General features: G+C 43.6%; 1 protein-coding gene across 2 annotated transcripts in view; it reads right to left on the bottom strand.

The window, feature by feature from the left end:
* Nucleotides 1-22306, bottom strand: part of TNFRSF17 (TNF receptor superfamily member 17) — a 41188-nt gene extending 18882 nt beyond the window's left edge. Inside the window, exons 1-3 of one of the 2 annotated variants that reach the window (XM_040441654.1) lie at nucleotides 22177-22306; nucleotides 7338-7415; nucleotides 5935-6066 (exon numbers count right to left, since the gene is read on the bottom strand). In XM_040441654.1, the coding sequence (XP_040297588.1) occupies nucleotides 5935-6066; nucleotides 7338-7415; nucleotides 22177-22294 (328 nt within the window). In that variant the 5' untranslated portion in view covers nucleotides 22295-22306. The remainder of the gene's footprint in view (nucleotides 1-5934; nucleotides 6067-7337; nucleotides 7416-22176) is intronic. The other variant, XM_040441655.1, reaches the window with a different exon arrangement.
* Nucleotides 22307-22986: the final 680 nt, after the last annotated feature.

Here is a 22986-nt window from a genome sequence, read left to right as displayed (position 1 = left end):
GAACAGTTAGTGGTTCCAGGGCCCTATAGAAAAATTGTGCTAGACATGGCTCATTCTCATGTATTGGGGGGTCACCTAGGTACAGACAAAACCCAGGAATGGATATTTCAGAGGTTCTACTATTGTAAATCCTGCCCTACATGCCAGTTAAAGGCCCGAGTGTCTCATTTTAAAAGTCCTTTGGTGCCCCTTCCCATTATTGAGGTGCCATTTGAACGGATCGCCATGGACTTAGTGGGACCATTAGATAAATAGGCTTGGGGACACCAGTATATTTTAGTAGTACTGGATTATGCTACTCGCTACCCAGAGGCAGTGCCTTTAAGAAACTTTTCCGCTAAGTCTATTGCTCGGGAGTTGTTTCATATGTGCACTAGAGTGGGACTCCCCAAAGAAATCTTGACTGACCAGGGGACCCCATTTATGTCCAGGGTTATGAACGAGCTATGTAAAATACTGAAGATTAAACAGTTAAAAACTTCAGTATACCATCCACAAACCGATCGCCTTGTAGAGAGGTTCAATAAAACCTTGAAGGCAATGCTGAAAAAGGCCATTAAAAAAGATGGTAAGGATTGGGATTGTTTGTTGCCATGTTTGTGGTTCTCAGTCGGGGAAGTTCCTCAAGCCTTTACAGGGTTCTCACCTTTTGAGTTGCTCTATGGTAGACACCCCCGGGGCTTGCTTGATGTAGCTAAGGAGACATGGGAGACTGAAGCTACTCCATACAGAAGTGTAATTGATCATGTTGTACAAATGCAGGAAAGAATTGCCAAGGTGATGCCCATAGTCAAGTAACATCTCCAGAGGGCCCAAGAAGCTCAGAGAAGCCAGGGGTTCGGGTATTCATTTTGGTACCTACGATGGAGAGCAAGTTCTTTGTAAATGGCAGGGACCTTTTGAGGTGATGGAAAAAGTTGGGGAGGTAAATTACAGAGTCCATCATCCAGGTAATGGGAAACCTGTGCAGATATATCATATAAACCTGATAAAGCCTTGGAGAGAACGTGAGTCATTGTCGGCTACGCTCTTCTCTCCTGCTGTTTCTAATCCTGAGTTTGAGAAGGTGACAATTGCTAATTCCTTATCTTTTTCCCAAAAACAGGAAACTAAGGAGTTGTTGCAACATAACAAGGACATATTCTCCAGCTTACCAGGTTGCATTAATGTTGTGGAACATGATATAATTACTGAGCCCCAGGTAAGGGTTAAAGTAAAACCTTACTGCATCCCAGAAGCCCCTGGAAAGGCGATCTCAGAAGAGTTCAGAGGATGTTAACAATGGGAGTAGTTGAAAGGTCCAAAAGTGAATGGTCCAGCCCAATTGTATAAGTCCCAAAACCAAATGGAAGCTGGCGCTTCTGCAATGATTTTCGGAAACTTAATGAGGTTTCCAAGATGGACGCCTACCCTATGCCCAGGGTGGATGAACTGGCTGAAAGATTAGGTCCAGCCAGAAACATAACCACATTAGATCTCACCATAGGGTATTGGCAAATACTGTTGTCAAAACAGCATTTTCTACTTCCAAAGGGTGTTTTCACTATGCTATAATGCCATTTGGGTTGAAAGGAGCCCCTGCTACATTTCAAAGTGTGAGGACATTGTCATTTATAACCTGGATTGGGAAAGCCATTTAAGTAAAATCCAGGCAGTCCTAGACTCCCTTAGAAAAGCGGGGTTTACAGCCAACCCGGAGAAGTGTGCCATAGGTATGGAGCAGGCTAAATTCTTGGGCTACATTGTGGGAAGAGGCATGATTAAACCCCAAGCCAATAAGGTAGATGCCATAAAGAATTGGCCACGGCCTCTTACAGAAAAGCAAGTGAGGGCTTTCTTAGGTATAGTGGGGTATTACCGGTGTTTTGTGCCCAACTTTGCCGGTATTGCAGCCCCTTTCTGACCTCACAAAAGGGGGAAAAGTCGGTTATGGTTTGGTGGTCCCCTGAGGCAGAAAATGCATTTGTGGAACTGAAATCCATTTTGTGTAGACAACCAGTGCTGATAGCGCCAGATTTCTCTAAATAATATGTAGTGCAGACAGATGCATCAGAGGTGGGACTAGGGGCTGTTATGTCCCAGGAAATTAATAGAAAAGAGCATTCTGTCATGTATTTAAGTAGAAAACTGAACTCCTGTGAGAGAAATTACTCTATTGTGGAACGAGAATGTCTGGCAATAAAATGGGCCCTAGAGTACCTAAGGTATTACCTGCTGGGCAGAAAGTTCAGACTTTTCTCAGACCATACCCCATTGAAGTGGATGAGTCAAAACAAGGGAAATAATGCTAGGGTAACAAGGTGGTTCCTGGCATTACAGGACTTTGACTATGTGGTAGAACACAGGCCAGGTAAATTGTATATCAATGCAGATGCCCTGTCAAGAGTTCACAGTTTTGTTGCGGAAGGTGCCAAGCCCCCCTGGCTTTAGGCAGAGGGGGGTGGGGATATGTAAGCATTCAATGGGTGAGGTCATAGATGGCAGGTGTCACGGTCATATTGGTGTTTGACCGTGACGCAGTTGCCGTGCAGACTGGTTGCCAGGGGCAACGTGTAGTTTGTGGTTTGCACATGCACTTCCCCTAGTGGGGATTTAGGTGTTTCCTGGGTGTGGCCACAAGCTTGATATAAACCTGTGGCTTGCTGGCTGGGTTGTACTACAGCCTTGCTTGGTGTTGAAGCTTTGCTCCTTGCCTGGGTGTTCCAGCCCAGTCCTTGAGGGCCACTTTATGGAACATAAATTGTCCTCCCTTATGTACCCTCTGTGACGGACTGAACCATCACTGGGGCTGCTGAAGAAAGCCTGAGGGCCAGCCTCCTTCCTACGGACTATGGACCCAAAACTATGGAGACCCCCTCAGACCTTTTGGGGTTACAAGGAACTATGAACCCTGATTTATGTGTGGAATTTATATGCCACATATTTCCTATTGCCCATTAAAGGTGCATGGTGTGGATTCAGCAACACAAAAAGGGTTAACTCTGCACAGAGACTCCCACTGATTGTGTTAGTGATGGGATTAAGATAGTTGATTATAATAGCAGCCGACTCCTAGATGAGTAGATCACCCTATGATACACTCAGGAGATACTCCCATCACATGTGTCTCCTCTCTTCCTATTCATTCATTATGGAGGGGGTGAAGATGTCTGTTTGCATGATGTTCATTGTTGATTGCGTCAAAGGCAATGCCATTGTGTTTGTTAATTGAGTCACAGACAATGCCATTGTGTTTGTTAATTGCATCACAGACAATGCCATTGTGTTTGTGGAATAGGGTTAGTTTTGTGTTTAAACTGCAAAGCTGTAAAGGATTGGCTGCTATGTCATGTCCTCAGTTCCCAACCAGGTCCACGGGGGGTGGTACCCTTGTTGGGAAATGTGTATATAAGTCAATACTGGTGTGTTCAATAATGAGTTCCTGTTTTACCCTTCATCATGTTGAGGCTGGTTTTTGGGTAACTGATCGACACTGGGGATTGCTATACGCTGAAGATTTGCTATACTCCCCTGGCTATAACTACTAGCTCTTGTAAGAGCTGTTCCTGTTTCTTGTTCCTGTGGTGGTTTTGGTGTAGAGTGGAGTGCTTGGAGTCCTCGGGAAGTGCTAGGAGCATCCATCAACAGAGGTACCCGGTCGGGGTGCCAGGAGATCCGTTACACCCTCCATGTACCTTTACCCTCACTTGTTGTATGTGTGGTGTGGGTTTATGTTCTGGGTGTGTTAAGCGTTTTGTTGGTTGTTACATGTCTGGGCTTTTGTTGGTGTTGGTCCCTGCATGTATGCTATACGTCGCCCGGTATGTTGATACCTCTGTGAGGGGGCTGGTTTCCCGGAGGGGTTAACCATTAGTCTTTATGCAGTGCTGCCTGGGGCTGCCGTGCTCCTTGCGGCATGGGGTCCAGGCAGTATCAGGAGTGCTGGATACCTGTGTGTGTGTGTGTGTGTGTATGTTGTCTGTACGGTGTCCTGTTTGGTGTGTGGGCACCTGTACTTATGCTCGGGTTCCAGTCGTGGTGGCAGCGGCAGGTAAGTGAGTTTTCCGGTGTTATTATCTGCCGATCCAGACGCTGCATATGGTAATTTACCTTCCACCTGTTACTAGGCAGCTGGAGACACCTGTTCGTCTAAGTCCCTGAGGAACCGGTTGTCTCCTATTCCTGACCCCTATGCCAGGGACCGTCAGGGTCAGCAGGATCCAGGTTCCAGTGCCTGAGCCCTCCCACCTTCAGGGTTTGCTCATGCAGTCAGAAGATCAGGGTCAGGATTAGGGCGGCTGTAGGTTGTGGCCTGCTCCCTTCTCTGTAGTCTGGCCTAGTAACAGATCCTACTATAAGATGGGGGGTTTCCCCCACTCCCCACCATGACAGCAGGTATGTATAACTGAGGCTGCTACTCTCAGTGATAATACTCCCAGAGGTAGGTTGTGACCATAGATGCTAGATCACTGAGTTTGTGGTAGCTGGAGTTTGGGTTCGGGATTTAGGAGTGACTGAAGAACTTGGGTGGGAAGGTCACTTCCATACTCCATCCCGGGTGTTCCTACCTCAACCAGGTGGAAAACTAATTAAAAGGCACGCTGCCAGAGAGCAGTGTGTGTGTGCTGGTATGAGAAGAAGACCCATGGAAAAGACCACTATTCAAAGTGGAATCTCTAGGTGAAAACCTACAAGCCTATATCACCACATTTTTAGTTATTTCCATGAACTGTTATTTTGTTTGCTGAAGCAAGCCTGTATCGTTTTGCTGTGTATGCCCAATAAACCCTGGGAAAAGAGACTGTCTGAATGGTCCTGTCTCACACTTCTAAAACAGGTGATTTTTATTTTTTTTGGAGGGGGGTTGAGAGGTGCTGGGATAGAACACCTGCCTTAATTGCTAAGAGGCCTCTTCACTGTTGGAGATGGTTTAAATAACTACAGCCAGGGAGTGGGGGGAATCGGCACTGTGCTCTAAATTCTGTGTAATACAGGGATGACAGCTGCTAAGCATAAAGAGGGAAATTGCCCTTTTATTTGCTAAAACTATAAAATTTCATTTTATCCTAAAGATAGCCAATATGTCCGAAATAATTACTAACATATTGTATCTGCACAAAGAAGTGTCTTTCTGAGAGGGTATTTATCAGTATAGAGATGTTGAGATTGTTGAGGTGCAGCCACTGGTACCCTCGCAAATCTCACAAATGGTCTGGTATAAGTCCTATTTGCTGAGAACAATGATTGTTACCTATGTTTTACATAGGTCATGACAAATGATGGTGACAAAGCAACTGAGGATATGACCATACATGGTGGATTTTGATGCACTTCCATGATATATAATTAGCAGCAAAATTCATGTGTTACACGCAGATTTTTCATGAATTTACTGCATATTTCACTCTATGCATTGCATCGGATGAAATTCTGCACCAGAAACTGATATCTTACGGATTTAAAATCTGCATTGCGTATCCGCCATGTGTGAACATACCCTACATGTGCTCCACAGCTAGGTAACAACGATGAACGCTGTGCTTTGGAACTGTTTTGTATATTAAATGATAAAAAAGTGGCATTTTGAATGTCATTATGTGTGATTATCATTCCTTCTCCACACAACCATGAAGGGAGATTACTTACCATGAGTGGGTATGTTGATAAGTATTATGTATCTCGGTCTTATTCCAGACATTGTTTTTGTGTATAGACATGTACTGTCTATAGTGCAATAATATCGTATAAGGCAGAGGGATGCCCAACCCGCGGCCCTCCAGCTGTTGCAAAACTAAAATTCCCAGCATGCCTGCACAGCCTACAGCTATTAGGGCATGCTGGGAGTTGTAGTTTTGCAACAGTTAGAGGGTCGCAGGTTGAGCATCTCTGGTATAAGGTGTTTCGTTACTCGCTGAGGCACCATGTAAAAATATTCAGCAATAAATTACACTTTACCTGCGTGCAGCTTCCGTTTTCTATGCAGCATAATTGTTACAATTATTATAGTTGATATTAACACAGCAATCAATAACACCACCAGCCAAATCGTGTAGTTTGCGTTATTTCCAACCTCAGGGTTATGGGGGCCTAAAAAAAACAAGAAAAATCTTAATATATGAATCCATCATAATTACATTATATCATTATACATGTCATGTTTTCAGTTAGTAATGTGTTATTGCCGGTGCATGCTTAAGAACACTGGTGAAGTCCAAAAACACGCTAACATTGATATCACAACTATTGATTTATTGCATATTACAGTATTATATACTCTATGTCATTTCTGAAAAGCCTCTTCCAACCTTCAGACAGCAGCCTTGATCCACATATATAGGTTCCTTTTAAAAAGAGATGTAGGGGAACCAAGTGGGGAATAGATAATGCTTTTAGTTCAGGTCATTAGACACGCAGTGGGTCTACGATTTGCAGCCATAATAGTTGAACATAATTAAATCTTGTTTGTCTATTCTCTTTAGACATTGAACGTGTTATTTTCTAAATCATATACAGTATACAGTGTCCGACTGGAGTACCTTGGGCCCACCAAAGGAAATTATTCTCACGGCATCAATAAAGTTTTAAAATGTTTTGAATAAAAGAAATAGACCCTAGTGGCAATTGACGGGCTCCAAAAGTAGCCAAAATAAGTTTTTCACCTGGATCTTTGGAGCCCATTATGGTATCAGGGCCTGGGCCCACCAGACGATCCTCTGGTATTCTGGTGGGCCAATCGAACCCTGCCTATATCATACAGGATATACAAGGAAGTACCTAGGTTGCAATATCTGATATAATCTGTATGTAAACTCCTCATGTAGCTAGACTAAAGAATTCCTTTGCTTTCCTGCCCAAAAGCTACCTTGATTGCTTCCAGATGCCATGCTCTTGAGAGTCGAGACATATAGATCCATTTTTCAATACATGTCACAATGTGATTGGCTGATTTGTAATTCTAGGATGTAAGGGTAACACCCAGGACTTTCTCTTTAATAAAAGGAATCTTCTGGCAGTTTTTTTTTTTTTTTTAGAAGAAGACTCAAATACCATCAAGAGTCATGTCTTCCCATTCTTTTACCCCAAGAGGAAATTTTAGGATCTGGGCCATCACAGACAAAAATAAAAGAAGGGATGCTAAATTGTCATTGTATTACGGCCAACAAATTGAGGACTAAGGCAGCGATATGGATGGGAAATTATATCATGACTTCAGTCTAGATTATGTGACCTATAGAACGTTTACTATCATCCCATATGCCTGTTCCTAACTAGGACTATATATATATATACATCAGACTGAAATCTCTAGCCCAAGACATTTTGGAAATATCCCAAAATGTTTTCATCTTCCTGATTACCTTTTGTTTTATATGTGATTGTGGGCCCGACACTCGTTGGCGGGACCTCTTTGTGCGTCACTGTGTAATTTGAAGTCCCTATGCAAAATAATAAAACAAAAATAACACAGTAAGATTAGAGAAATCTAATATACAGTGGGAGAAATGAGAAATATATAGAATTGCACATATGAACGACATATAATAAAAGTGTTGTTTTGTAGCGCTTGGTTGTTTCCATAACCTTCATAGACTTCAATGCGCTTAGCCATGTATTTCCTGTAGTCAATGAAGCTTGTCAGAAATGAGTAAACAGAGGTCACCAGACCTACATTCTTACGTTAAGGTGTGGGACGTGTTCCTATCAGGCATATTGGGCTAATGTAAATACTTTATATGGAAATACGCCTTTAATAATATGTGGAATTCTTGGAATTTTACATATTCATATTTCCAACCTGTATCCTTATAAGGCCTCTTTCACACGGGCAACATGTTTTTGGCCCGGATAAGATGCGGGTGCGTTGCGGGAAAATGCGAAATTTTTCATTGTAATGCGTTTTACACGCGCGTGAGAAAAATCAAAATGCTTGGTACCCAGACCCGAACCCGGACTTCTTCACAGAAATTCTGGTTTGGGTTAGGTGTTGTGTAGATTTTATTATTTTCCCTTATAACATGGTTGTAAGGGAAAATAATAGCATTCTTTATACAGAATGCATAGTACAATAGGGCTGGAGGGGTTAAAATTTTTTTTTAACTCACCTTAATCCACTTGTTCGCGCAGCCCGGCCTCTCTTCTGTCTTCATCTTTTCTGTGCACAGGAAAAGGACCTTTGATGACGTCACTGCGCTCATCACATGGTCCATCACATGATCCATCACCATGGTAATGGATCATGTGACGGACCATGTGATGAGCGCAGTGACGTCACCACAGGTCCTTTTCCTGTGCACAGAAAAGATAAAGACAGACGAGAAGCCGGGCTGCGCGATCAAGTGGATTAAGGTGAGTTAAATTATTATTATTATTTATTTATTTTTAACCCCTCCAGCCCTATTGTACTATGCATTCTGTATTAAGAATGCTATTATTTTCCCTTATAACTATGTTATAAGGGAAAATAATAATGATCGGGTCCCCACTTGCTTGCGGATGCTTGCGATTTTCACGCAGCCCCGTTCACTTCTATAGGGCCTGCGTTGCGTCACAAATAGAGCATGCTGCGATTTTCACGCAACGCACAAGTGATGCGTGAAAATCACTGTTCATGTGCACAGCCCTATTGAAGTGAATGGGTCCGGATTCAGTGCGGGTGCAATGCGTTCACCTCACTCATTGCACCCGCACGGAAATCTCGCCCGTGTGAAAGGGGCCTAAGACTTTTTAGACTGGAGCTACATGTGGTCATGGACATTAGTTACTGCTGGTGTGGTGCCGGGTCATTAATCTGAGCAACATACAAGACAGATATTGGCAAAAACTTGCTCAGTTTAGTTAATGGCTCCTTATATATTATCATGACTCCATCAAATAAGTGTCCATTGCTAGAATGAGAGAGGGAAAGCGCACATGAGAAGGACAACAGAGTTAGAAGGTGAAAGGCCGGATTGCTCACCTGAGCGTGTAATTCTGAGGGCACAACAGACTTGTAGGAAGGTGCTGCTCGCAATCCCTACCAGCCTCAATGCTCAATAGTTGCAGAGGTTCAGAAGAGAAGAATAGGGCACTACCTCTAAGATACAGTCAGGATTTAGTGCAGATGCAGAGCACACCTTTATTGGTTAATTTGCAACGCATTTCAAGTCTGCAACAGACCCTTCATCAGGCCATAACATGATTTTAATGCCTGACGATAGGTCCTTTCCGGACCTGAAACGTGTTGCAGAATAACCAATAAAAGTGTGCTCTGCACTGTATCTTTACTGTACAAAATATATAGTCACCCAACAAATCTAAAAAACTGAACTGACTGTAAATCATAAATCATGTAAATGGTCAATGTGGATTTTGTATACTCTACTAATATCTTCCATCTCCCTCCTACTTCTTGTTAGCCTACCAACTGTAAGTAAGCAAGAAGTGGGGGACAGATGTATTACTATAGGACTGCAGTATGGTGGCTCAGTGGTTAACACAAGTTTGAATCTGATCAGGGACAACATCTGCATGGAGTTTGTATGTTCTCCCCGGGTTTCCTCCAGATACTCCAGTTTCCTCCCCCACTCCCCAAAAAATTGGCTTTCTACGAAAATTGGCTTCCTAGTGTGTTGGAGTTGAGCGCCTATATGGCTGCCACTGACTTCCCTGCAAATGTTTGTCGTTGTTGCAGTATAGCACCACTCAGTGTTTGTTTGTAGTCTCTAACCATGAAGACTTACAGATCCCAATAGAAGATGTAGGCACAAATATATGATACAAATTATTAAATTATGCATTTGCATGAGCAGCAATTCATTACAGTGTTATATGAAGATATATGAATTTATTCATCGAAAATGAAACTTTGAATCTGGCTGCTATGGACAATATTGACACTTAGAACAGTGCATAATGGCTGCTTTCGGATGGTATATTTTACTACTATTACAATAAAAATCATTTTACAAAAAAGGAATAGAAAATGTTTTTGTATCGCAGCATCCCTAGACCCATAACTTTTATATTTTCCTTTCGACAGAGCAGAGTCAGGGCTTGATTCTTGCAGGACGACTTGTACTTTTTATTGGTATCAAAGAGATCCTTTGCCTGGTTATGCCTCAAGAATGCCGGGAACCTCTAGCGCTGTGATTTACACAGTATTTTGCCTCACCTGGCCTCATTGGTGGTCTACCCCTGACCTTTAGGAGGGGCCAAGAGAGTAGAAAACACAGTTTTGGAACAGAGAGCTCAGCTCCATTGAAAACATCTTGCCATGCAATGTTTTAGGGCTCGTTCAAACGATTGTGTGATCCCCGTTGCCGTATTGGGGACCGCATTTGCGGATCCGCAATACATGGGCACCGTTTCGTTGCCATTTCGTATCACAGATGCGGACCCATTCATTTCAGTGGGTCCACAGATCCGGAGATGCGGAACGGAAGAATGGAACACTACGGAAGCACTACGGAGTGCTTTCTGGCGTTCCGTTCCGTGCTTAAGCCCCGCAAAAAGATAGAACATGCTCTATCTTTTTGCGGAACGGAAGGATCGCGAACCCATTCAAGTGAATGGGTCCTTGATCCCCATGCGCCTACCCCACGGATGGTGCCCGTGCATTGCGGACCGCAGCACGGGCTTCAGACGTTCGTGTGAACAAGCCCTTATTCTGTCAGTGCAGGCACGGCCTGCTAAGTAAAAACTGAGGGCAGGCTTGGGAGCCTTCATTAGGCCCTGGGCTGTCATGCCAAGACATTGGTGCCCCACAATCTCATTTATGCGATGCCAGTGGGAGACAGTCCCTCTGTAACCGTTTAGATGCCGTGGTTGCTATTAACCACTGCTTCTAAGGCTAGGGCTACAGGATGACATGTATCGCGCAACTTATAGGGTACAACTATACTGCAACATGTGATGTGCGACATTCATCCATCTTGGATGGGTTTTTTGCGACTGTCGTGTCATTGTCGCAGCATGTCGCAGTGTGACACCATAAACTAGCATTATAAAATATGTAGCACAACCAATATCATCGCGTAGTCCTATCCGTAAAGGGATTAAAGGAGAACCCCTTTAAATGCCATATATTATTTCCGTGCAGTTGCATAAATAAATATGCTTCATTGAAGGGGTTGTTCAGGATTAGAAAATGCCTGCTTTCTTTCATAAACAGTACCACACCTGGTCCTGGGTTGTGTTTGCTATTACTGCTCAGCTCCATTGAAATGAGTGGGGATGAGTTGCAATACCACACAATACTAGTGTTGAGCAAAGTAAAGCATTCGAAGCAGAACCTTTAGTTTAGGAAAACTTTGATTTGCAACAAAGCCAAATCAGGTTTTCCTAAAATGGCGGCTGCACGTGTTACAAAGCGAAAGTAAGAAGCCTGGGAACATGTGATCACCCATAATGCTGTGCAGCGAGCCAATCCGCAGATAGCCATCCTCTGTGATGTCACAGCCCTATAAATCCATGCTCTCAGGCGTTCGCCGCCATTTCACTGTGAGCTGAACATAGGGAGAGACGTGGCAAGCGCTCATGCGCTAGCGACAGTGTTGCTGAAAACTGTTTTAAAAAGGAGAGGAAGAGTTCAGGGAGATCATAGGGAGAGTTTTTTGAGACTGTAGGGAGAGCGTAGGGAGACAGCTGGGAGACTGCAGGTTGAGTGCATTCGCCGTGTGCATCAAGTTCTGGTGCACCCACATTCTGAGTTAGGGTACTTTCACACTTGCGGCTGGACGGATCCGACAGGCTGTTCACCCTGTTGGATCCGTCCTTCCGCTATTTCGCCGTGCTGACGGACCGCCGCTCCGTCCCCATTGACTATAATGGGACGGGGGCGGAGCTCCGGTGGTGCACGGCGAGAGCCGCCGGACTAAAAAGTCGGACATGCAGGTCTTTTTAGTCTGGCGACTTTCGCCGTGCTGCGCCGGAGCTCCGCCCCGTCCCCATTATAGTCAATGGGGACGGAGCGGCGGTCCGGCGGCATGGCGAAATAGTGGAAGGACGGATCCGACATGGTGAACAGCCTGTCGGATCCGTCCTGCCGCAAGTGTGAAAGTAGCCTTATTTTAGTGATACAGTTACATTGCATCCATATTCCAGGACGGTGTAGTTTTTAGCCCTATACATGTGTGCAGTGGAGCGAAATTTATTACAGCAAATGCTTTCTGTTAGCTGGTACGTTACATAGCGGCATTATTAGGCCATAGTTATACACTTTGCCTGTACATGTGTGCAGTGTAGCGAAATTTATCATAGCGAATGCCTTCTGTTAGCGGTTGTGTTACATAGTGTCAGTATGATGCCACGGTTAAATACAACACCCTGTTCATGTGTGCAGTGGAACTAAATTACAGCAAATTGTGGTCCCCAATGCAGGGCACTGTCCATGTGAACTGCGCTGACAGGTGCAGACCCATTCAACTTGAATGGGTCCGCGATCCGTCTGCACCACAAAAAAAATAGAGCACGTTTCCTGGCCTTTCGCTCCATGCCTCCACTCCGTTTCTTCCAGATTGCAGACCCATTCAAGTAAATGGGTCTGTATCCGTGATACGGTGTGCACACAGCTGGTGACTGTATATTGCAGACACGCTGTTTGCAGGCTGCAATTCGGACATGGCCGGCACATGTTCGTGTGCATGAGCCCTTAAGTCACGGTGGAGTGAAATGTATGTCAGCGATACAGTTGTTATACACTACGGCCAACAGACAGTTGCCTGGACCCACCACAGGAACAGGTTGTGGCAAAAATTATGCTGTAGATTGCACAAATAGCAGCAGAAGAAGGGGTGGTGGTAGCAGCAGCCGCAGCAACAGGCCAGAGGTGCCACTGTCATCTAGCCAGGGGCGGATATATGGCCTGTGCAACTAGTTCCACTGCACAGGGGCCCAGCTGGGGAGGGAACCCTTCCCAGTGCCAACAGAGGATTTTTTAAAATTTATTTTATTATTGTTTTCACTCCCTTTCTCTGCCAACAGCGTAACCAGGTCGGGGGGGGGGGGGATTTGGGGGGGCCTTGATTAGGACTTATTGTGTATCTGCTGCCCGTTGTGCCTAAACTCCATAGATGAAGGACCTGCAATGACATCATAGTCATGTGATCTTTTCAACAGTGGAAGTGGAGTGAATTTATTTATATGGGACTGTATGTTATAGAAGACTGTACGGAAGAGAGGTTAGTTACATGGGACTGCATGATATAGAAGACTGGAGGGAGAGGACAGGCATTATAATTTATGGGGGCACTACAGACAGGATTATTACTCCAGGGGGTACTGCAGGGGGCATTATAATTACAGAGGGCACTGCAGGGGGCATTATAAATACTGTGGGCAGTAGTGGGGGGCATTACTGCTACTGAGGGCTCTATGGGAGTGCCTTATAGATTGGTCTTATTTCTATTAAGGGTTCCCTATAATGGGGCCTTATTAGTACTAAGGGCATTGTAGGGAGCCTTATTACCACTGGGGGTACTATGGGGGGGCCTCCGTCTAGCAATGAGCCTGGTGATGTCACCGGAACTAATGGACAGGCTTTAGCGCTGCCCTAGCCTGTAAAGATGCCCATCAGTGCTGCTGACGTCACCAGGAACACTGCTAAGCAGAGGTCTCCGCCTAGCAGTGTAAAAATATAAACAAAACAGCCCTTAAGATCTGGGCATCTGCTGTGGAGGAGGCACAGTGAGGGCATTACTACTATGTGCTGGTACAAGGGGAGAATAATTACTATGTGGGAGCATTAAGGGGACTGGTTGGGTATAGTTATGCTTTTGGTGGAGTTGGAGGCATGGCCTAGAATGAAAAAAAATCTATACATACTGTAAATGTATTGACCCATATTAACAAGATATTTTTTATTTGCACGTATATGTTTATATCTGTATGTGTGGTTTGGGGGAGAAGGGGCCTAGGTACATTTTTGCACAGGGGCCCTCTGCTGTCTGTGCCCGCCCCTGCATCTAGTCATTGTGTTTTGACCAACAATCCAGCTGTACTGGAATGGTTGACTTGCTCTTCACAATCATCTCAAGATACAACAGATACACACAGCCAGCAATCGGTGGGTACCTCTAGCACCACACTTAGTTTTCATGGCCCAGAAACTGCCTCTATGTACTCAACCTGTCCTGAACCTGCCTCTTGTTTTTGCTGCTTCGTCTTTTAGCCAAGTAGTGTTTGCTGCCAGTTCTGCTCCGCTTTTCAGCGACGTTGACCTTTGTGGGGACAGTCAGCAGTTACAGGCCAGCACAGACTTGGAGGAGAGATCCATTGCGGAGTTCTTTAGGCATACAACTACCGATGATGGGAGCATATATGGGAGCTCATGTTGCGAGAGGTCAGGGACGTGCACAAGAGACAGGTGAGAATGACAGAAGTGGCTCGCAAACATATGTATATGATGATGTAGCCAATCGCACATGTGAGCCGGATGAAGAGGGGGCATCATCATCAGGGGGTGAGGGTGACAGCATGGCCCTAAAACAGCAGGGTGGGAGAATGCCAGAAAGTCAGCAGGGTGGAAGCGTGCCCGTGAGACAGCAGGGTGAAAGCAGTGGAAGATCTGGAGCCAAACACGGGAGGGGTACACCGTCTGCTACTCGGGATTCTACCTTTGAGGATCACACTAGCATTGCACGGGTTCATAAAAGCAATGGCAGGTAGGCATCACACAGTCGTGGAGGGAGGAAAATGCTATACTTGGCAGAGTGGAAATATTTTACACAGTCACTGGGAAACGTTAGCGTTGCGGTATGAGGGATGTGTGGGCAGAAAGTGACATGCGGCCAGGGTGCTAATGTTGGCACGACAGCCCCGTGCCACTCATTTAGTGTTACAGCAACTGCTGCATCTCCCACCGTCCTCAAGGCTCGTCAACCTCAGAAGAAGGAAGCTGTCATTTCTTCCCATCTACTTCAATGTTGTCGATTGCTCCTGATGCTCCTCCTCGTCATTTTTTTCAACAGCAATTGATCACCAAGGTGATTGCAAAAAGACAACAATATGCCTGCACTCATCCAGTGGCGCAGAAGCTGAACATGCACCTGGCCAAGTTGCTGGTACTACAGTCCCTCCCTTTCCATATAGTTGACTATGGAAGTAGTACCATTTTGTACTATGGAAGTAGTACTGTTTTTGTGGTACGAACGACTTTTTGATAACTGTTATTTTAATTTTTTGGGGGGAAAAAGTGACAAAAAAACTGTGAATTGTTTTTTTTCCATTATGGTGATCAGCGCACATACAATTTTTATTAATATTTTAATAATGTAAAATTGGAAAGGGGGGTGATTTAAAGTTTTAATATTTTCATTTTTTTTACAGTACTTTTACAGTGACAACTTCTAACCCTCTTAGGAGGCTAGAACCTGAGATCTTTTGGTCCTTGCCCTATTCACATTCACCCTAATAGAGATCTATTAGGGTGAATAGCATTTTGACACGCTCCTAGCTGCACAGCACAGCAGGGAGGTTACCATGGCAGCCATGGGAATCTTCAAAAGTGTCCAGGCTGCCATGGTAACCGATTGGAGCCCTGCGATTTCACTGTGGGGCTCGGATTGGAAGGCAAAAGAAGACCCATACCTCTGCCTTACCTCACAGATGCCACGATCTTTGTTTTGGCAAACCCGTGCACAAGTGCTGCTGTCCACACCAACATAAAAGGACACAGCACACACCACAAACCACACAGGAACCCAGAACAGCCATAGCTGCAATAAACACAAGACAGGGGAATGTCTAGTAAACATGCTGGACACCAAACACCACCAGACATGTAACACCAAACTAGACATACAAACACCCAGAACATAACCCACTCCATACAAATAAGGACAGGAAGGGAAGGAGACACCGAGATAACATTGATGACCACAAGGGTGGCCCTGACAGGACAGATGAAACACCCTGGACTAGAGCAGAGCTCCAGCACCAACAACAGCTGAAATACAACTTACTCCAGCCAGGAAACCAGGAAAGATATAAGCCAAGTGACCACACCCAGTCAGGGAGTTAACCCTTACAGCACCAGACCGAGGGAGGCTAGAACTTAAAGGGAAAGTGCACACACAAGCATGCCAAACCACACGTTACCACAGGCAACAGCATGCGTGGCAACCATGTCCCGGCAATCACCCAGAAGGCCGAGACACGGCCACCGCATGCTCTCACAGCAACACGTTGCCGCGGGCAACCAACCGCAAGTGTGGCAACAGTTTCACAGCGCAAACCAAAGGCCTTGACAGCTGCATCAACTGTGAACCGTCTACATACAACCTCTACTGGGTTTGCACCCAATTAGGTGCAGCCTTAATAGGTGAGCATACCTAAAAAATGTCTTTTTTTCGTGGATTCTCCACTTATTGAACACACTCACCCTATGAGCGCCTTTCTCTACCCTCTGGCCATCATTTGGTGCAAGGCATTGGGCAGCCTCTGCAAGGCATCTGGCTGCCTTGTCACCCATCGGGTCCCCGCCACAGTAGCGCAGGGACCCGATGGACTCCCTCACCCGCCTCATGCACCTTCTATGCCGCAGTCAGCGCTGACCACGGCATAGAAGGGGTTAATCCGCCGGCATCAACTTTTACAGCTATGCCGGCGGATACAGCAGGGGCCCGGCTATCAGTGACTGCAGGGCCCCTGAAGTGATCACCATGACGTAATAGTACGTCCAAATGCGGTAAAGTCACTTGCCGCCATGACGTACTATTACGTCATGTGTCGGGAAGGGGTTAACAGACATATGGCAATTACTGGAAGCAAACAAAAAAAGGCATGGCAGCACGACATTTCACATACAAACAATAAAACTGAAAAATAAGGATCATTCTAACTTAAAGTAGCATTATACCTACAATAAATGAAAAAAATAGAAGCTCTTTGCGCACATATTTGATCAAACGTGTGTCGAGCTTTATGGATGTGCATCTGTGATTATGAATGTGCTAGTCTATTTTTTCATTTATAGTAGGTATAATACCACTTTAAGTTAGAATGATCCTTATTTTTCAGTTTTATTGTGTGTGAAATGTTGTGCTGCCATACCTTTTTATGTTTGCTTCCTGCATGTTAGCTTTATGGATATGCATCTGCGATTATGAATGTGCTACTCTAAATTTTCTTGTAATATGGCAAATACTGGCATAACCCCGGAGGTGTACATTTGTTTTCATTTTATTGCTGCACAGAATTATAACTGTCAGAGCAGAAGCGCAGAAATGAAACTCAATTTGCCTAGAGCCCTAAGGGCTCCCCTTAAGGAAATTCCTCTGACATCATTTTTGTGACATCATATGATTTACTGTAAAGGATGTTAAAGCTTAGTATATGTCACCCACTATACTTAAATAGCTATTGTAAGGGTAAAAGGCTATTCCTGGGTTGAAAACCAATTATTTATTTTTTGGTTTGTTTTTTTTGGAAGTCGTATGCTCCTTTTTGGGCTGTTTTTAGTGATTTTATTTAATTTTTTAAGATGTATGAATTTTTTCTGGCTTTTTTTTCTTGCAGAGCAGGGGGTAGAAAACCCCCTGAAAAATGACATTGCTTCAAATGCTGTGCCTAAAAATAAAGAAAAACACCATAGACCAAAAAAAAAATCACCCAAATTTAAAAAAGAAAAGGCATGTTTGCCCTGTGTTTCAAAATTGTTATAGAATTTCAGCTGGTGCTGGCATTTCTCCCACAAAAAAATGAATGTTCAAATAAAAAAGTATAAATCAGGAAAAACACTATAGGCTTTGTCTGGTATTGCAGTTCCATTCATTTATCTAACATAATTTAAGAGTTTTCCAGGATTTTCTGGATAGGTTATCAGTTTCTGATCTGTGAGGGTCCGACACCTGGGACCCCCACTAATCAGCTGTTTGAGAACGCGCTGGAGCTCCAGCGAGCACCGCTGCCTTCTCACAGCTCACCAAGCACAGCGCCGTACATTGTATAGTGGCTGTGCTTGGTATCGCACTCACCCTTATTTACATGAATGGGGCTGAGCTGCTCCTAGGCCACATGACACATGAACATGTTGTCACTTGGCCTAGAAAAAACAGAGAGAAGGTCGCAGCGCTCACAGGAGTGCTGATGCCTTCTCAAACAGCTGATCGGGACGGGTGTAGATCCCCCACCGATCAGATACTGATGACCTTTCCTGAGGATAGGTCATCACTAGGGTTGAGCGAATCTTGTTTGGGTTGCTGTATCCGAACCCGATTTGTTTAAAAACTTCATTAATAATATGGTTTCCGCTTTACTGTAAAAAGCATGTCCTCCACGGAGGTCTTTCCGATGTTTCTGCAAATATCGCGAGAATTACTTCCTCTTACCTCTATCACATGTCACTTAATTTATTGGTATATATTACTGTATCAAAATACAAAGCCGAGTTTGGCTTAATTTTGATACAGTAATTTATGCCAATAAATGAACTGACATGTGATAGAGGTGGGACAAAGTAATTCTTGCGATATTTGCAGAAACTTCGGAAAGACCTCTGCGGGGGACATACATTTCACACGGGCGTTGCGGGAAAATGTGCGGGTGCGTTGCGGGAACACCCGCGATTTTTCCACGCGAGTGCAAAACATTGTAATGCGTTTTGCACTCGCGTGAGAAAAATCACGCATGTTTGGTACCCAAGCCCGAAGTTCGGGCTTGGGTTAGGTGTTGTGTAGATTTTATTATTTTCTCCCTATAACATGGTTATAAGGGAAAATAATAGCATTCTGAATACAGAATGCTTAGTAGGTGATCAATTGAGGGTTAAAAAAATAAAATAAAATTAACTCACCTTCTCCTCTTGTTCGCGTAGCTCCCGGTCTCTTCTTTACTTCTCAAAAGATGAACTATCGGCTAGGACCTGTGGTGACGTCAGATCACATGCTCCAATCACATGGTCCATCACCACGGTGATGTACCATGTGATTGGAGCATGTGATCTGACGTCACCAAAGGTCCTTTAGCCGATAGTTCATCTTTTGAGAAGTAAAGAAGAGACCGGGAGCTACGCGAACAAGAGGAGAAGGTGAGTTAATTTTTTTTATTTTTTTTTAACCCTCAATTGATCACCTACTAAGCATTCTGTATTCAGAATGCTATTATTTTCCCTTATAACCATGTTATAAGGGAAAATAATACAGTTTATAGACTGTCACCTAGCAACCATGCGTGAAAATCGCACCGCATCCGCACTTGCTTGCAGATGCTTGAGATTTTCACGCAACCCCATTCACTTCTATGGGGCCTGCGTTGCGTGAAAAACACAGAATATAGAGCATGCTGCGATTTTCACGCAACGCATAAGTGATGCGTGAAAATCACCGCTCATGTGAACAGCCCCATAGAAATGAATGGGTCGGTATTCAGTGCGGGTGCAATGCGTTCACCTCCCGCATCGCATCCGCGCGGAATACTCGCCCGTGTGAAAGGGGCCTTAGAGTAAGACAGAGCCCATATTATTAACAATCTTTTTTTAAACGTATCGGTTCGGATACGACAATCCAAGCCCGATGTGCTCAATCCTAGATATCAGTAAAGAAAATCTCAGAAAACCCCTTTAAAGAGGACCTGTCTCCTCTCCTGACATGGCTGTTGTAGTAGCTTACATGCATCCCCCTGTAATAACAATTCTAGAGCATCTATTCTTATGACTCTGTGTTATGCCATTCCTTTTATTATTTTTACTAGAAATGTATAAATGATTTACCAGCAGCCTGCAGTAAAGGTACAGCTGGGTGCTGTTACTGCAGACTGCTGGCAATTTATTTGAGCCTTTAAGTTTTTATGGCATTCACAATGCAGTAAAAATGCCACAATACGCCAAATTTTACAATTACAGCAGTATCAAATAAAAATTTTTGTATGCTTTAATACTTAAAAAAAAAAAGAAAAAAGAAAAATGTTTTTCTTTGCATTAACCTACTTTGACACCCATAACTTTTTTATATTTCTGATGTGATGTTTCTTCTTTCAATAGGAACTGACGCTTAGAAGACCTTGCGATTTTCAGTTTTTGCATTTTCATTTTCACTCTCCGCTTGGCCAGAGCCTTAACATTTTTATTTTTCCATTTACATAGCCTTATAAGGGCTTATTTTTTGCAGGACAAGTTTTACTTTTTCTAATGCTACAATTTAATATTGCATATGATGTGTTGGGGAGCTGGAAAAAATATCCAAGCGGAGTGGAATTGGAAAAAAACACAATTCTGCCACAGTTTATGGATGGAGGGGTTTACGGCATTTCCTATGCAGTTAAATTGACCTGTTACCTTCATTCTCCAGGTCAGTACAATTACAATGATACCACACTTGTATAGTTTTCTCACATTTTAATATTGAAAAAAAAAAAAACTTGAACACGATTAATTTTCTCTTGTCATCACCATATTCTGACCCTATAACTTCTTTGTAGTTATGCGTACAGAGCTGTGTGAGGGCTCATTTTTCTGAGTGATACCATTTTGAAGTGTTTGTTACTTTTTGATAACTTTTTATTACTTTTTTGGGGGGGGTGAAGTGACAAAAAAATGGCAAATTGGCCATTTTTAATTTTTTTTGGGTTATGCTATTCGCTGTATGGGACAAATATTGTTATACTTTATTAGTACAGGCATTTTCACATGCTGTGATGCTCATGATATGTATTGTTTCATTGTTCATATATTTTTATTTTGGAGAAAGGGGGGTAATTTAACCTTTTTAGATTCTTTTATTTTTTTATATTTTTAAAACTTTGGATGACTATAACTGACAATCATTAGATTGCCCATTGTGTACTGTGATGGCTATATAGCCATCATAGGACACACAATTTACTATACAATAATACAGTGCTGCCACCTGTTGGCCTTTATTGGTATATTTTAGTATTCGCTATTGGAGCCTTCTTGAGGCTCCGAGCTAATACTCGCTTATAACAGGTTCTCATCCGATCTCAGCCAGGGAACTCGGCGAGGTCACATTAGGCCGCAGCATCTGAGGGGTTAAGTGTATGCGATCAGCCTTAGGGCTGATCGCATACATCCGCCCTGGGTCTCGGCTGTTCAAACAGCAGAAACTTGTGAGGGGGCGCAATCTTTAAAGAGGCGACTTCCACCGTACATGTACGTCAGAGGTCGCCATGCGGTTAAAGGAGGAATGACATAGCAACCAATGACGCCGTGCGCTCCTGCACTCAGCAGGAATCCAGGCCGGTATCTCACAGTCCGTGTTCCACAGACGTGTGCATGAGGCTTAAAGGGGTTAAGGGGGACTCAAAACACATTAAGCTCCGGCACTTGCATATACTACATATTGGTGTGTTCCTGTCAGGCTGCTCAGCCATGGCATATTGTAGGCAGGATTGCGTCATTACTATCTGTTGCAGAGCAGTGTACTGAGGCCAGGCAGCTCTGAATGGGGAAGCAACCTGTCCTGCTCACATTCTAGGACTGGTTGCTGGCTCCCACTAACCATGGAAGGCCTGGGAAGGCCATTATCTTGTTGTGTGTGGGCGGTGTTCGGTCACGATCTTGGTAGATGGAGTGGTCGCAAATGACCGTGACATGTGAGAGGTTAAATGTCTGTGATCTGAGTTGTCTATGATGCCTCCGTCACTGCTGAGCAAGACCTTCAAACCGCTTCCGGACATGTATAGCGCATGTCGAAAGTGGGTTAAACCAAGTATGCAATACTAAAATAAAACTATACTGCTTCTAGAAAAATAAACTCATATCCACCTAAAATAAGATCACCAGTAAATTACATTCATCTGCTACCTAGTTTTTTCTCATCCACAAAGGATACATTAGGTGGATGTTCTCAGAGGAGACGTCATCACAATTATGTAACAGCAATATCTAGACACAGAAGCATTTTTTGAATAATTACAATTATTATTATTTTTTTTATATTTTGCCTAATCTAATAGAGTAAATTAATATTTAATTGTGGCACCGCCTCTTTTATTTCATTCAAGCTTGGCCAACAACCATCTGAATGGAAAAAAAAGAACTGTACATATGAACAGGTGGCCTATTAGATCTTACAGGAAGCAAAAATTTTAAGAAGCTCAATGATGAAGCAAAACATAAAAAAATACCCACGAGAGTGAATCCAAAAATATAACCTTACTGTATAGATTAAAATAAAAATTCAGTTGATGAAACTGAATAATAAGTTCAGTTTCATAAAGTATATCTGGAATCCTTAAGACAAAAAATTAAAAAATACAACTTACTTGTACAGAGATTAAAGTTGAGACAACCAGGAGGAAGATTTCCACAGCGAAGGTTGCAGGCTTTACAAGACTGCAGTAACTCATCATAGTACTGACTTGTTGGACAATGTTTACCCATTTGTAATCTTGATCACAGCCATAAACCAAAGTGTGCAGCGGTTCCGTGAGGAGATTTTAAAATACTCGACATGCAAATGGCTTCGATAATTAGTCACTTTAGAGTTGTGTCACATGGTTCAGCGCAGGTGCCTGAGATTTACAGATACATTTGACTAACTTCTGCTGATGCATCCTAAACAACACACAAGGGACTGATGACATCATCAGGCGTACCTTGCCAGTTTTCTTTTGGGGAAAAATGTAGTCAACCATGACAACAGTATTCAAGAGTCTCATTCTTGGGCCAGTTTCATATGGCTCATAATTTGATCGCATTTTAGCATCCATATAGTGACCACAAAATCCAGACATCCCCCCACATGTCAACTGAAATGAACTTAGATTAAGACTTGATTTAAGTTTGGTTCAGTAGAATTGAAGGAGAGTCCTGTTAATGTACAGTATGGTATAGGTTACATTACATATAGGGTGGGCTAACCCACCAATTTTTTTTTTTTTTTTGCGTAGTATCATATTGATAACCTCTGCACGTAAATAACTCTCATTTTCAACAAGCTAAAGTTGTGTGTTGTCAATCAAGCCCTTCTGTGGTGATCACTGCGTACAAATGGGTCTTTTCCATCCATGATCACAATCCTGAGCTCACAGTCATCATATAATTAGGTCACTTCATTAAGCCATAATGTGTAA

Source organism: Bufo bufo, chromosome 7, assembly GCF_905171765.1.
Source record: "Bufo bufo chromosome 7, aBufBuf1.1, whole genome shotgun sequence".
In the NCBI taxonomy this organism is placed as follows: Eukaryota; Metazoa; Chordata; class Amphibia; order Anura; family Bufonidae; genus Bufo; species Bufo bufo.
This window is presented reverse-complemented; position numbering and strand designations above follow the sequence as displayed.